Genomic DNA, 13,187 nt, shown 5'->3' with positions numbered 1-13,187 from the left:
TAAAGACTCTCAATTTCATATAATATATTATTATCTATGTCGAATTCAGTACTATCACATTTGGAATAAATCGCGATGGTACACTCGACCCGCATTTATCTCGATGCACGATTACCCACAGCTATTTTATAGGACCGTCATATCTTATTCACAACTGATGAGTGAGATTCAATGAGCAATTAGACAAATATAACCAATGCGACAAAGACTTCATTGAGGAATTAGACAAAGAAAACCATTTCAACAAAGACTTCACGGCCAAATAAAATGAAAACCAATACAACAAAGATTTGACGGTCTAATAAAATAGCGTGGGCAAAGACCAATGAGAGAAAAGCGGGACCGAGTAAAACCACCCCTATAACGTCACTTTGGTACAATAAAATAGAGGACAATGATAAAAATTATTTTCAAAAATACTGATAATGAAAAAGTATAGACTACACAACAAATAATATATTTAAATAAACAAAATTTTAATGAATGACGAAACTTCAAACAGACAATAAAATTTTGGAATAATAAATATTTTCATTTTTTATGTTACGTCACTATTATTAAAGTTACGTAATCCTAAATGGAATATTTGAACCAATGAAATAAAAAAATATTACAGCTAATCACAAGGGAAAGATGTGAATCAATGAGCAATTAGACAAGGAAAACCAATACGAAAAAGACTTTACGGTCTAATAAAATAGCGAGATTACGGACTAATAAAATAGCGAGGACAACGACCAATAAATGAACAGTGGGACCAAATGGGAACAAAATTGAGCCCAAGTGGGACCATCCTTTCTAAAGCAGCCGCAGCAAAAGCTTCCAACTCGTCTGACGGTTCGTGGGGCTGTTCGCTCTATTTCCTGGACTTGCCTTGCTAGCTTCTTCATCTCTCAGGGCCACAGAGCCTCCACATGTTCCGTCACATCGTCCTTCTTTTGTTTCATAACGCCAGTGCGCGGTTGTCGTCGCTCCTGAAAATGCTTCTCCGCCTTTCTCACTTTATCAGCCAACTTGCGTGCTTCAGCGAAGGTAGGCGGTTCCTGCAGCCGAATGGCACGGTGTACTTATTTCGACGCTACCCCACCGGTGAAAAGCGCCACCAAGTCGCGCCTGACACACATGCCCTGCGTCCCAACTTCGCCAACTCTTCCGCCACCCAAACATGAGCATTTGAAGACATTTGTAGAATCCTATGCTTTGAATGATATTTTTAGAAGCGTGCATTAACTTATCACTCTGCCAACGTTTGTGAATGATTTATCGCCATCGTTTTTGTGGAAAAAAAACAATCGATATTGTTATTATTATTGAATCAGAAAATAATAGTAAATCAGTTAGTTGAGTTTAAGTTCGTGAGAGAGATAAGTCGTTGTATCTGTTTGCTCATATTTACCTGTTGTTTGATTGCATGATCAATAAAATATACTCACGATTCTCAAATATGAAACGAGATTTTGTGAATATTCTGATCTAGCGCAAAAAAAGACAATTAGCTACAGAACCTAACTGTCAATAATCATGTGTAGTATAATTGCTCTGTGAGTCTACTACAACATTGTGTAACGGCTGCGGTTGCGGTAACAGTTAAAAGAAAGTCAAGATCGAAGGGAAGAAATAACGTAGGCGCCAATGCAAGAAAGATAATTACGTTGGGTGATTTAAAGTGTTGGTCGAGTGTAAATGAAAGACGGAACATCCTCGTCAGCGTGACACACCTATTGAAGCGGTGTGCGCAAGACACGGGCCGAACAAAAACAAGACGGATACCACAGAGAAAGATCGCGGCGACGGACAACCGAGGGTCTGACACGGGAAGCTGTGCTCTCACTGTGAAGGGGGACAAACAGCCTACAACACACTGGACGCCATGTTAAGCAGCTAGCGCTTGGAACCTGAGCCGTCGTGGCGAGTTGTTTTCAGAGGGATAAAGGTCAGGTGGTCTTTCGCGGTCCCAATAAATTCTCAGCGTCTTCCAATGGCATCCCATGCCTTGTGCCGACCATTTTTCTGTTGAGCAATTGCACTAAGCGACGAGAGCTCGTTGTTAGCCCACTTGTGCAGATGGAACCCACCGCACGCCATCAACTTCTACAGTTGGGCAGCCAGCGTCCTTGCCTCATCAAGTGTTTCGCAGGATGTCGCCAAGGTATCCACGTACATGTTATGAAGCACTTCCGCTGCCGCTCGCGGTGTTGAAGCTCAGTGGCATTGTGCGCACACCCTAACGGTGCTCATGGCTAAAAAGGGTTAACAAGGCAATCTGAAACACCATGGTGAGTCAGTACTTGCGGACACCTTGAGTCTTGTCCCTCCAGAGAAATCTACAGGCGTACCCGTCCTTTTCGCGGATTTGGATCTATATATACATCTTCTCAATGTCCGCCTGCAACCCTACCTCCTGACCAGAGGAGAGCCTCCAACAGGTCGGTCTAGATGTTGGGACATGCTTTCTGCAGGAGGTTCAACAAAGTTACTCCGTAGCGCACTGAGCCGTCGAATACAACACAGCACTTTCGTCCTTCTATACTCAAGGTATATCTCACTGCAGCGATTACTGGACAGGGCAGAACTCATATATATTGGCCATTGTATGAATAAGTGATAAAATGAGAAATAAAAAATTTTCTTCAACCGAAAATATTAAATACTGCTTAAAGCAATGACAACTTTTACTAATAGAAATTAAAAATCTGCAATCTCATTCACAAATAAAAACAGTTTTGCATTTTTATATTTTGTGGAAAAATTCTTTCTGGTTCATTTTCAAAGAATTATATTTTAACCTTACATCGTATCTTTTGCTCTCTTTGACCAACATTAACGCGTTTCTTTTTCGATCAAAAAGTCAGTCCATGCATGAACACGGTACTGCATGGGTCAAATGGCCAATTAGAAGAGTGAAAACGGTGTAGTCAGATCTACGACGTTGAAAACCAGACAAGGAGTAGTAACCTGATCTGCTAGATTACTCCACTTGGTGGAACCATCCGGTGACACATAATCCCGATGCACCTTCTTGGGGTGGGAGGTCTTGAGAAATCTTTTTTCTATACCTGCTTATAAATTTTTAAACTCCCCAAGATCAAAATATTGTTTACTGCAACAAAACAATGGTGACGCAATGTAAGCTGACAACCTTGTTTTTCTTGATGGTGCACAATGGAATGGCAATAAAATGGCCAAACGGTCAGCGTCCTCACTGCATACCTGTCACAACCTCAGGGATCAGTTACTGAGAACTTGTCAAAACTGAAATGTTACTGACAGCGCGGCTGTTGCATTCACCGGAGCCACACAAATTAAACGGTTGCACGAACAACCCATTTTTATTAGATTTTTCCTCAGAAATTTAAGCCATCAGACGTGGAATGAGGTCAACCAATATGTATAAATAAGAGTGAAGAGGGAGGAGGAAAAAGAAGCAAGAAAGTTAGCCTAGCAAACATTTCAAACCGCTATTCAGCTATTGTATTATTTCCCGTTCTTGATTCAACTGATTGAAATTGAATTAAATTGAATAAAACAACATTCATTGTTTTGGATCGTCATAAATAAAAACATGCAGTACACTTACAAAAGGGATTTGGAAGTTCAAAAGATAGATTTCTTAACACCATATAGTACGTATATGGTGTTAGGAAACATGTAGTACGTTTCGAGTTACATTGACCTATTTTGATTTTTAAGCGCTTTTGAGCTGCCTTACATGTATTTTGTATGTCATTGAAATTTCATGACTTTTTCTGACTATTTGCAAGAAAAATATTGTGAAAGTTTCAGCTTTGGCATTCTTTTTTTGGTGACGTTAAAAATTATAGTGTTTGTTGGAAATTACTTTTCTTCGAATTTCCATTTTTTGTTTTTGTTTAGTAAGTTGTTTGTTTCTCGACAGTTAGATATTTCTTTCTATTTCTTTGGAATTTTTCATGGTCCTGTTTACGTGGTCACTTCCTAACACTGTGATATGGACACCATCATACTGTAGTGTATAGTGTGTTGAAGTCGCACCTGCATTTCAGTGAGGAATGCAGCGACGAAAAGGAGCAGTATCATTCTGACTGTGCGAGTGTGCGGTAGTTGTGAGCAACGTGCTGTAGAGTTCTTGAATCTTAGTCTTGTGTGTTACTTTTCGAACCATTTGTTTGTTTTGCAGTTTTGTATACTTTCTGTTGACTTCTATCTTTGGAATAAACTTCCATATTCAGTATTTCGTTTGCTGTTGCGCGAAGAGCATTAGCTTGCCTGAACGTGATCAGCAACCTCCTTTTTAATCGCCCGCCATATCAAATATCGCGGACGAACTTACAGATCAAACTGTAAAGAGAATTTGCAGTGTTTCTTTGAATAAACACACTGAAACACGTTCCAGAATCTGCACTGATGTCAGTTTACTTTACAACATTTATTTAGAAGTTGATGTTTCATATTGATTATTATTTTTTATCGCTCACTTGTTGTTATTGTGACAAATGCATAACGGTGGCTTTAAGCAGCTCTTTGATGAAGCCCATGAAAGTGGAATTTTTCAAATTAAATGTATGCTATTCAAATCTGAAACATTTTGTACAAACATATTTTAAGTTAAAAATGATTTGATTCGCTAAACTTTTTCTGGCAATAATGATGAAACCGTCTAAATGAACGGCAGCATGCAACTCTAACTGCAAACATAGTGGAATAAAAATGAAAAGCAGTTAGAAATTTGCATTAGTCGATTTAAAAAATGTTTAGTTCATAGTATAATAAATTATTAGTACTGGAAGTATTGAAGTATAATGAAAAGTGAGCTCTAAGCATATTTTTTCAAACTGGCTTATGAAGCAGGAAAAAAATGTCCATATTTTCAATTTAAAATTATATTGATATTTTGGATTTTTGTTATTTGATGTGATTGCTTATCGAGTTTCGAAGATATTTAAACAAAGTTTTGGTTTTTACGCAAAACTGATTGATTCAAAGTCACATATAGCAGTGCTACGAGTTAAGGGCTGCTCTACAGATTGGCAGAATGTGAAAAAGCTGTTCTGTTTGTTTGTTTCTGATCATCTGAAACATATGACACTGCCAAAAAAACACCTATAGTCCCTGTGAGGAAAAATAAGAAAAATGCATGGTGCAGTTGTCCAGTTTAGCTCCTGTCAAGGAAACCTCTGCAGTATCATATTATTGCCCATGTAGTAGTGCAAATAAGGTTTCACTCAATAAGTCGAACTAGTGGTCAGAGATATTTGCTTAGGACTAATTCTCACACTAATCTGTCAACAACAGAAAATGATAGATCAATGAAACGCGTAATTTTAACTACAATTTGAACTGAACTGCCGCGCAAACCAAACTTTGAACAGAATCAACTTATCTGTAATGAAGTTCAGTTATAACAAGGTTATTGCTGGCGACACAATTATGCCAACTGGCACTGGACTGTATTATTATTGATGTTCAGGCGCGCAGTTCAAATCGACTCACAGTAAAGCCGAAGAGTCGGTTGATACAAGGAAAACAATCACAAAGTTGATACTCAAACTTTATTGTAATTCAGGACGAGACAGACTCGATTCTAACGAAATGATGGCTATACGTTAAGATGGTAGCTTCCTCTGCGATACTCGCACTTCACTTGATCACACGCTCGCACTTGTTTCGTTTTTAACCTCGTCAACAATGACTAATGGTTGATACTTCAAGTCTGCTTTGTCCAAGCCCTTATATAGGATCGACCTTGGTGATCCGTTATTGTTTTTCCAGGTTCAGTGAGTCAGTACGGTCAGAACACTGGCCTATACACCCCGAAACGAACCCGCACACGATAAGATTTGCAAAATCTTATTGTGTTGACCCGTAGCGAAATGCCGTTTTCAGAAATGCCGCACTGTTGATCTGCAGGTATCGGGATTACTGTACCTTCCGTTTCCAACAGCTATTTTTAAAAAGTTTTCTCTGGATGCTGTGAGTGAATGATAAATAATTAATTGTGGTTGAATGAAATAATAAATTGAATGATAAAATTTTTAAATAAATCTATACAGTACTAAATTATTTCTGTGTTATTTTCCAATTTAATTTCCATGTAGAATGTAACAGCCGCCATGTAGAAACCTGCATTTCAGGCATACTGTACATTTCTTCAAACAGTTCTACAAACATTTTTTGGCAATTAATGTATGGTTATGTTGTTAAATTACCAAATTTTACAATATTGTTAATTTTAATTAAAAAGTGTTATATTTTCAAGCTTTGCTTATTCTAAAAAATGTGTGTTCCATATTTGTAAGGATAATTGTTGATAAATGAATAAAATAAATGTGTATCGATACTGTTAGTTAGTAATAATTACGTTTGAAATTAAACTAATTATTTACAAATAAGGACTCCGTTTATGATAAAGAAACTTTTTAAAAATAGATTTTTGAATAAAAATTTTAGCAATAACTTCTTAATTAAATATTTATTCTCTTTGAAATAAAATTTGTTGACAAGATAAATTGAGAGTGAAATGAATTTTTGTCTTTTGAAACAACCTACGCTTAGTTTGAAGTTGGAATGTAATTGAAAATTTCACGTTGAAAGCAAATCGGCAACAAAGTACTAAATGATCTGCTTACGCAATGAATATTATTGTTGTTATTGGTTTGGAAAAAATTTTTTTTGATAATTCAGAAAAACCTAGCAGTGGAGTTGTGCGAACAAAGTGAAACTGTTTATTTGAAACTGATACGCAGGATATTGACAGCCAAGAAAAACTAGTAGAATTTGGAGAACTGGATGATAAGTTGTTTTAAGTGATAGTTGGAGAAGAAATTTTCAATTTGTCTTTCTTTTGCATTTTCTCATCAGCAAACAATTGACCGAATTGATGAAGCTGACATGGTAGTGAAGACTTTGCAAACGGTAAGTTTGGTTGGATAGTAGAATCACTTTCACTGATGCTGAATAGGCAAAGGAAAATATTTGCCTGGCCGCATAAACCGGAGATGAAAGTTCAAGCTTGAGGACATACCGTAGTCAAGGATAAGAATAAGAAGAAGAAGAAGAAGCTCATAGGCGATAATTTCAGACTTGTCAATGAAATGGAAAATGTCAAGGATGACTCATCGACTGTGTGATTCAAGTGAATGACCGTGGTGTATCGGCAATTTTGTGTCGAGGTAAACTGCTCTTAACAGGTCAAACCGCATTCGGTGCATAAAATGCAAGCTTTTGAAAAATGCAGCAGAAACGTCTACACGAAAACTGCAAAAACAAATATTATTTCAACGAATTCAAAAAGCGAATCATTCCATTCAATTTTGCTTTTCTAGGCTATAAAAAAAATAATATATCAAATTTCACATCTACTGCATTCCTTCAGTCGAATGACATGAATTTTTCACTGAAAAGATGGCAAATAACAACAAGCCTTTATATCTAAGGGGAAAAGCAGCTACGCCCATCGGTCAGTAGAATTATAATTTTCATCATGATTGGTAATTTAAAAAAGGAAAAGTATGTATATGTATATCATATACATCAATCAAATCAGTCTGTCATAGGTGAAATTTGAGCAAAAAGTAAACAAACAGAATTCAATTTTAAAAATTCCCATTATTATGAAATAAAAGAATTGCAATTCTATTTAAATTTTCAATATATATTAATTTTTATGTGCATAAATCAATTATAATTTTTATTCCTCTTGCCTGGTAAAAAGAAAACAAGTAGTGAATAATGTGTTAATTAAATAGAAATTAAATTTTCAAAAAAATTAGCTTCTTTGAAAGAAAGAAAGAAAAAAAAAATTTGAGTTTTCAATGAGAAAACAAAATGTAATATAAACTGTACAATATGAAATCATCAAAATCATCGCACATTGTCAATAAATCAAATGAGCAGTTTAAATAAATTAAAAAAAAATTGTCCAAAATTGTGAAGTGAAAATCACCATGAAATAAATGAATAAATCGAATAAAACGATGACAAATGAATGGCAAGCGAAGATCAATTGTGCACGGATGAGATGTTGAAGAAACACAAACTGCACGGATTGAGCAGATTATAGAATGAGGGCAAAGAAAAAAAATTAATAATAATAATAGTAACTCAATACATCAGATGAACATCGGCTTTGGATGTTCTGCTTGTAGATTTGGATGATTTGGGCATTTGTCGAGTTGGATTGTTGAGTTGAAGTGCTTGCATTTTCGGTTCCAAGTCTGGAGAATAACCACCGTTGGTTTTGTGGACTTTAGGTGGTTGGTTGAAATGGCCGCCGCCCAGTTGTTGTCTTCTGCGTGCTGAGAAGTCCGGTTGCAGGGGAGAATAATAAGCTTGACCGTTGGTAAACCTGCTGTTGGGTCGGTAGGGTAAAGTGGGAGAATCAACGAAGAACGAGTTGGCGTCGAAAAGAACATCCTGCTGCGGTGGAAGCAACGTCGGGTCCGCCGCCGTCGGGTAAGGCCACGTTGAATCCGGACCGCGCAACGACGGCTGACTTCCGCTCCGTGCGAATCGTCCATAGAGACGAGGGTGGTCGACGAACGGTCTGCAAGAAGCCATCGACGCGTACGGCGGCTCTTCGAAGCTGAAAAAAGGGCCGGGCAACGGCGCCGCAGCCGGCGGCATGACGGCGAACGGCTGCGGCACCAGTGTGGGTGGGTGCTGGCCGCTTTTGGCGCGCTTTTTCCGACGTGGCGGTGTGCTGGGCGGAATTTGGTCGGGGAAAAGCATCGGTGGTAGGAATGGAAACGCGCGCACCGGCGGCATGAACATCAACGGTGGCGGTGGCGGTGGAGGAGGACCACGATCCAACGGCGCCAAAGTGGGTCTGGGGGGAAAAAACGATGGTCTGAACAAGTGGGAATAGGGCACCAGGGCCGTTAGCGGGAGTGGCGGTGGAAATGGCTCGGTCATCGACGCCAGCGAAGATGCGGCGGGCTGGTCGTATGGAAGAAGCGCCGCGGTCGGTTCGACGTAAGGAACGAGGGCGTGTTCAGCAGGATGGCGGGTGGCGGTGGTGAATCGGAGGTCGGTTTCACTGCGCGATCTGCGACGTCCGTCTGCGGTGCTGCAAGCCCGCTGGTAGGGTAGGAGGGCGACTTCGGGATTGCGCGAATTGGTTTCCAGTCGTTGAGTCGACCACTGGGTAGGATAATTTTTCAAAGTGCCCCTCTTGGATTCGAGCTTCTTGTTCTTCTTATACCTGGCCGCGGCGCTGCTGGACACGCTGGCCGTGTCGCAGTCGCCGGCTTGTTGCCTGCGTTGCCAAGTGTTGACAGTATCGCTGTCGTAGCCGTTTTGGAAAACAATTTCCGAAGCTTCGGGCGACGAGCTCCGTCCACTGCAGTTCGACGTGGGTCCGTTGTGGTGGTGGTGGTGGTGGTGGGTGTGATCGTTGTTGTCGTTGTCGTCGTCGCCGTCGTCGTCGTCGCACTTCTCCTCGGACGGACATTTCAGTCCAGAATGTTGACGCCTCAGCGAAGCGACGTGCGACGAATTGTGGAGAAAATTTTCCGCGTACGCGTGAAAGCAGCAACGCACCAAAGCGTTGGCGGCGCCGGGCGACGTGCAGACGAAGGCGTGGCATTCCAACACCCGGACGCCGGTGGTGCGTCGGAGAATGGCGGCGAAAACTGGCGGGTGCTTCGAATCGGGCAAATTGGCGAACGGCGAATCGAGTGGTAGAAATTGTTGACCACCGCCGGCCACCGAATAGCCGCAGATGTTGACAAAACGCACGGCAGCGCAGTAGTGCAACGATTCAATCGGAAAAAATTGTTCCTTTTCCGAATTGTCAGCATACTGTAACAACAAACCGTTCATCCAGACCGAGAGCCAGGAGTCGATTCCGCGGCTGTCGAGCAGACCTTCGGCCGGGTAAAGCTTTCCCAACGGCTCTTGTATACCTTGCAGGCCGTCTTTGGCGATCGTCGGCACAGAACTGCCCGTGTACAGCACTCGGCAACGGCAAAGCGGCGTTGGTGTGGGTTCCATTGAATGTTAGAATGTTTTGAAGCAGAAGTAGAAGAAGCAGAAGAAGAAGAAGAAATGTGAAAAGACCAATTACAGTAAACAATTTAACAATTAAAAAGGGTGTGGCAAAATTGTCACAGCGGAGGCTTTTTTAACTTTTTGTTTTTTTAAACTGAAATTGACCACCACCAGACCACAGTAAACGCATCCAGGATCGCAGGCTTTGTGGATCCGGTCGTGTCGTTCGACCGTCCTATAACTCGACTACCGGCAAAACTGGTCCGCAGCCGGAAAAATAGGTCAATCACTATTGGTCGGTTTTGTTTTCTTGTCCAGCCGGTATCGACCAGCTTTACCGACCGTCCGATGCTGCTGCCATTTTCCACGCAGCACAACAATTTTGCCACTTTATTCCACCGACATTAATTTCTACCGGTTTTCCATTCCACGCGACGAGCTATGCAAAACACCGACCGACCAATCAACACAAAAAATAAACAAAAATAAAATTTGCATTTTTTCCATCGCAATAATAGTACGAAGAAAAATTGTTACATATATTTACTTGATTATCTTTTTTCTTACAAAATAAATAAATAACATCGTCAACAATTTACAGATCAATCAATCAAACATGTGTATACGAGTGTTTTCTTTTTCGATTTTTCTGCACTTGTTGCATGTTTGAAAAATGTATTTCAAACAACTTTTGAAAATATTGATGTTTTTTTTATTAAAATATTAAATTAAAAAAGATATATTTTTATTTACAATTTTAATATTTTTTAAATATTTATTTTGTAAATTTATTTCACCACAATAATCACGACGAAAAATATTAAATTGTTCACTGAACCAAACAAATGCTTGGTAAATTTTGTATATTTATGTTTTTTTATTAAATTATATAAATTAATTTGAATTTCAATTTGCAACGTAAATAAATTACTACAAGTTGATCAGTTAATTATGCTATTATTGAATGTTTTGCTTGCTGTATGCTTGGCGAGTTGTTCTGCTGGTGATGTCAACGAAACAATTTGACCATGTCATCATCATCGTCGTCGGTGTAGCAATAATAATATTCGACGAATGAATCTATTGACAGGTTTCTTGCATACTTTCTGCCACATCACACCCTTCTCTTTATTTAGCTTAAATTCAAAAACCAACACATCACTACTAGAGATTTAATTTTCAGTTTTTTCTTCAATTTGATAAACAAAAATTAATTTATTTATTTATTTAATTATGAAATAATTATAATAAAATAAATAAAATTACAATTTTTGAAACAAAAGATAAATGGAAGAAATATTTTTAAATTGTCGAAACTGTTTAATAATAAATTTTTATTGAATTGCAAAAAATGAAAATCGCAATGATGAGTGAAATCAAATTGCCACTTTTTCAACATTGTCATAAATTTAACCAATTTTTGTTGTTCTATTTGGAAAAAAATTGTTGTTTATTCAAAAAAAATAGAATGATTCATAACAAATATTGCTGATGTTTTTTTGTTTTATTTTTGTTCAATTGTTAAATAAAAATTTGACATGAAATATTATTTATATTCATTTGATTCGTATTAAATTACGTGATTGTGAAACATATTCGAAACAGTAGAATTAAAATTCAATTTTTTGTTTTTCACTTGAATTTATTAAGCATGCAAATTTAATATTAATCATAATTATCAGCACAAATGAACGTGTGAATTGTATATTTGATATGATTCAATTTTAATCAAACAGAATTAGATAAACGAATAAATTTTTTATAATATTGCAATAACGTTTGTGAAATTTGTTGAAGAAGTGATCAAATGTGACATATGTAATAACAATATATATGTATGTTATGTGAGAATAGATTATTGTTTTTATTATTTGAAATAATAAAGTGGTGATAAAATTCAGAAAAAATTAAATGTAATAATTAAATTTATATTTGAATGCAATCATTAAATAAATGTTATTGATATTATTGCTTTGTTTTGTTTTCTTTTTATTTGAGAATATCAAATATCATATTCTAGTTGATTATATTTATAGATTTGAATTGTTAAAACAGTTTAAAGCATTATGAAATATTGATTTTTTTTTATTTGGAACAAATTAAAGTAGAAGATTTTCTGATCGCTGGCTTGTTCTTAATGATGAATGTTGAAAATTTTATTCAAATTTGCAAAATATTCTCCCTTGATATGAATATTTTTTTCATTGATGAAATGAATAATTTTTAAAATTTCAGTTGTTCGTTAGGAAAAAAAAATATTTTTTCCAACGCCAGACAATTGTGGGATCGATTTCTTTGCAATTGTCATTTTATGCTTGCATTAAATTTAATTCGGTTTTCATTCCATCAGTGGATAGCAAGCAACTGATTTGCTTGTCCATTGTGTGAAGAAGAGAAGAAGTGCTGTTTGCGTAAAGTTTTCCACAAATTCAACCGCAGGACAGCTGACAAAGACAACGTAATCATTATAATATTATCTATCACGCTTACACATCCTGCACCATTCTACCTTCTACTTCTACTTCAACACTACCAACAACAGCACATCCCATCCATCCTCCTCCCATGCTGTTTCATCATTTTCATAAATGCGGTATTTATTTCTCTCCACCACCAGCATTGCATAATCAAATTTCAACTGTTTCTCAATTACAATCGGGTAAAGTTCAATTTTGAAAAAAATTTAATTTTTCTTCATCTTTTCATACTATTACTAGTAATTGTTGTTCTTTCATTTTGCTTATTCGATTTTACAGTACAAAATAAAACTTTTCAAAAAATAAGAATAAATAAATGTTGCAAAAAAGTATTTCAACTTGAATAATGTAATATAAAAAAAAGTATAAATTTTCAATTATTATTGATGAGAATTTTTCATTTTAAATATGCTTTACAATTTTAATAAATTACTGAACAGCTGCTTCATTGTTTCAATATTTTCTGACATGCACCTGGAGAAATTTATTATTATCATCATCATCATTAAAGCTTGTTGTTGTTCTTGTTGTTGTTGCTTGTTATAAATTGTTATTTTGTCATTTTCCCTAGAACAAGCTAATCATTACGTAAGTGAATGAATAATTGATTCATTATTGCCTTCAAAATTTACATGTTATCCATCATCTTGTGACACGTTTAAAATAAATTGCTCATAATTTTTCACTTTAAACATTCGCTATACTTGCTTCTTTTTTTTGAATTTTAAAGAGCAATTTCAAAAC

The 13,187-nt window shown here is 37.1% G+C and overlaps 5 protein-coding genes across 5 annotated transcripts; all 5 read left to right on the top strand.

Annotated features, from left to right (window-relative positions):
• Positions 1-49: 49 nt before the first annotated feature.
• On the top strand, positions 50-175 carry Tsp_04754a (aspartyl/glutamyl-tRNA(Asn/Gln) amidotransferase subunit C; the record flags this gene model as incomplete). The annotated part of the gene is made up of 1 exon (XM_003369290.1): positions 50-175. A coding segment is annotated over one exon (126 nt), but the record flags the coding sequence as incomplete, so codon positions are not given.
• Positions 176-1,053: 878 nt separating this feature from the next.
• Positions 1,054-1,877, top strand: Tsp_04753 (hypothetical protein). Its single transcript, XM_003369289.1, has 3 exons — positions 1,054-1,185; positions 1,218-1,247; positions 1,530-1,877. The coding sequence occupies exons 1-3, from the start codon at positions 1,054-1,056 to the stop codon at positions 1,875-1,877; spliced, it is 510 nt and encodes a 169-aa protein (XP_003369337.1).
• A 187-nt stretch (positions 1,878-2,064) lies between these two features.
• On the top strand, positions 2,065-2,605 carry Tsp_04752 (hypothetical protein). The gene is made up of 3 exons (XM_003369288.1): positions 2,065-2,126; positions 2,173-2,249; positions 2,319-2,605. The coding sequence occupies exons 1-3, from the start codon at positions 2,065-2,067 to the stop codon at positions 2,603-2,605; spliced, it is 426 nt and encodes a 141-aa protein (XP_003369336.1).
• A 5,994-nt stretch (positions 2,606-8,599) lies between these two features.
• Positions 8,600-8,953, top strand: Tsp_04751 (conserved hypothetical protein). Its single transcript, XM_003369287.1, has 2 exons — positions 8,600-8,797; positions 8,843-8,953. The coding sequence occupies exons 1-2, from the start codon at positions 8,600-8,602 to the stop codon at positions 8,951-8,953; spliced, it is 309 nt and encodes a 102-aa protein (XP_003369335.1).
• Positions 8,954-8,976: 23 nt separating this feature from the next.
• Positions 8,977-9,989, top strand: Tsp_04750 (putative protamine). The gene is made up of 4 exons (XM_003369286.1): positions 8,977-9,057; positions 9,103-9,270; positions 9,294-9,656; positions 9,774-9,989. The coding sequence occupies exons 1-4, from the start codon at positions 8,977-8,979 to the stop codon at positions 9,987-9,989; spliced, it is 828 nt and encodes a 275-aa protein (XP_003369334.1).
• Positions 9,990-13,187: the final 3,198 nt, after the last annotated feature.

Source organism: Trichinella spiralis, assembly GCF_000181795.1.
Source record: "Trichinella spiralis strain ISS 195 chromosome Unknown Scfld1557, whole genome shotgun sequence".
NCBI lineage: Eukaryota > Metazoa > Nematoda > Enoplea > Trichinellida > Trichinellidae > Trichinella > Trichinella spiralis.
Note: the sequence above shows the minus strand (reverse complement) of the source record. Positions and strands in the feature narration are given on the sequence as shown.

Coding starts and splice junctions, on each gene's coding strand:
- Tsp_04753 (XM_003369289.1), top strand. CDS start 1,054: ATGGCACGGTGTACTTATTTCGACGCTACCCCACCGGTGAAAAGCGCC. Junction 1,186..1,217: donor ATGAGCATTTGAAGACATTT/GTAGAATCCTAT, acceptor TGATATTTTTAG/AAGCGTGCATTAACTTATCA. Junction 1,248..1,529: donor TAACTTATCACTCTGCCAAC/GTTTGTGAATGA, acceptor AATCATGTGTAG/TATAATTGCTCTGTGAGTCT.
- Tsp_04752 (XM_003369288.1), top strand. CDS start 2,065: ATGGAACCCACCGCACGCCATCAACTTCTACAGTTGGGCAGCCAGCGT. Junction 2,127..2,172: donor CAGCGTCCTTGCCTCATCAA/GTGTTTCGCAGG, acceptor CATGTTATGAAG/CACTTCCGCTGCCGCTCGCG. Junction 2,250..2,318: donor GGTGCTCATGGCTAAAAAGG/GTTAACAAGGCA, acceptor TTGTCCCTCCAG/AGAAATCTACAGGCGTACCC.
- Tsp_04751 (XM_003369287.1), top strand. CDS start 8,600: ATGACGGCGAACGGCTGCGGCACCAGTGTGGGTGGGTGCTGGCCGCTT. Junction 8,798..8,842: donor CACGATCCAACGGCGCCAAA/GTGGGTCTGGGG, acceptor AAGTGGGAATAG/GGCACCAGGGCCGTTAGCGG.
- Tsp_04750 (XM_003369286.1), top strand. CDS start 8,977: ATGGCGGGTGGCGGTGGTGAATCGGAGGTCGGTTTCACTGCGCGATCT. Junction 9,058..9,102: donor GCGGTGCTGCAAGCCCGCTG/GTAGGGTAGGAG, acceptor ATTGGTTTCCAG/TCGTTGAGTCGACCACTGGG. Junction 9,657..9,773: donor GGCGAACGGCGAATCGAGTG/GTAGAAATTGTT, acceptor CCGAATTGTCAG/CATACTGTAACAACAAACCG.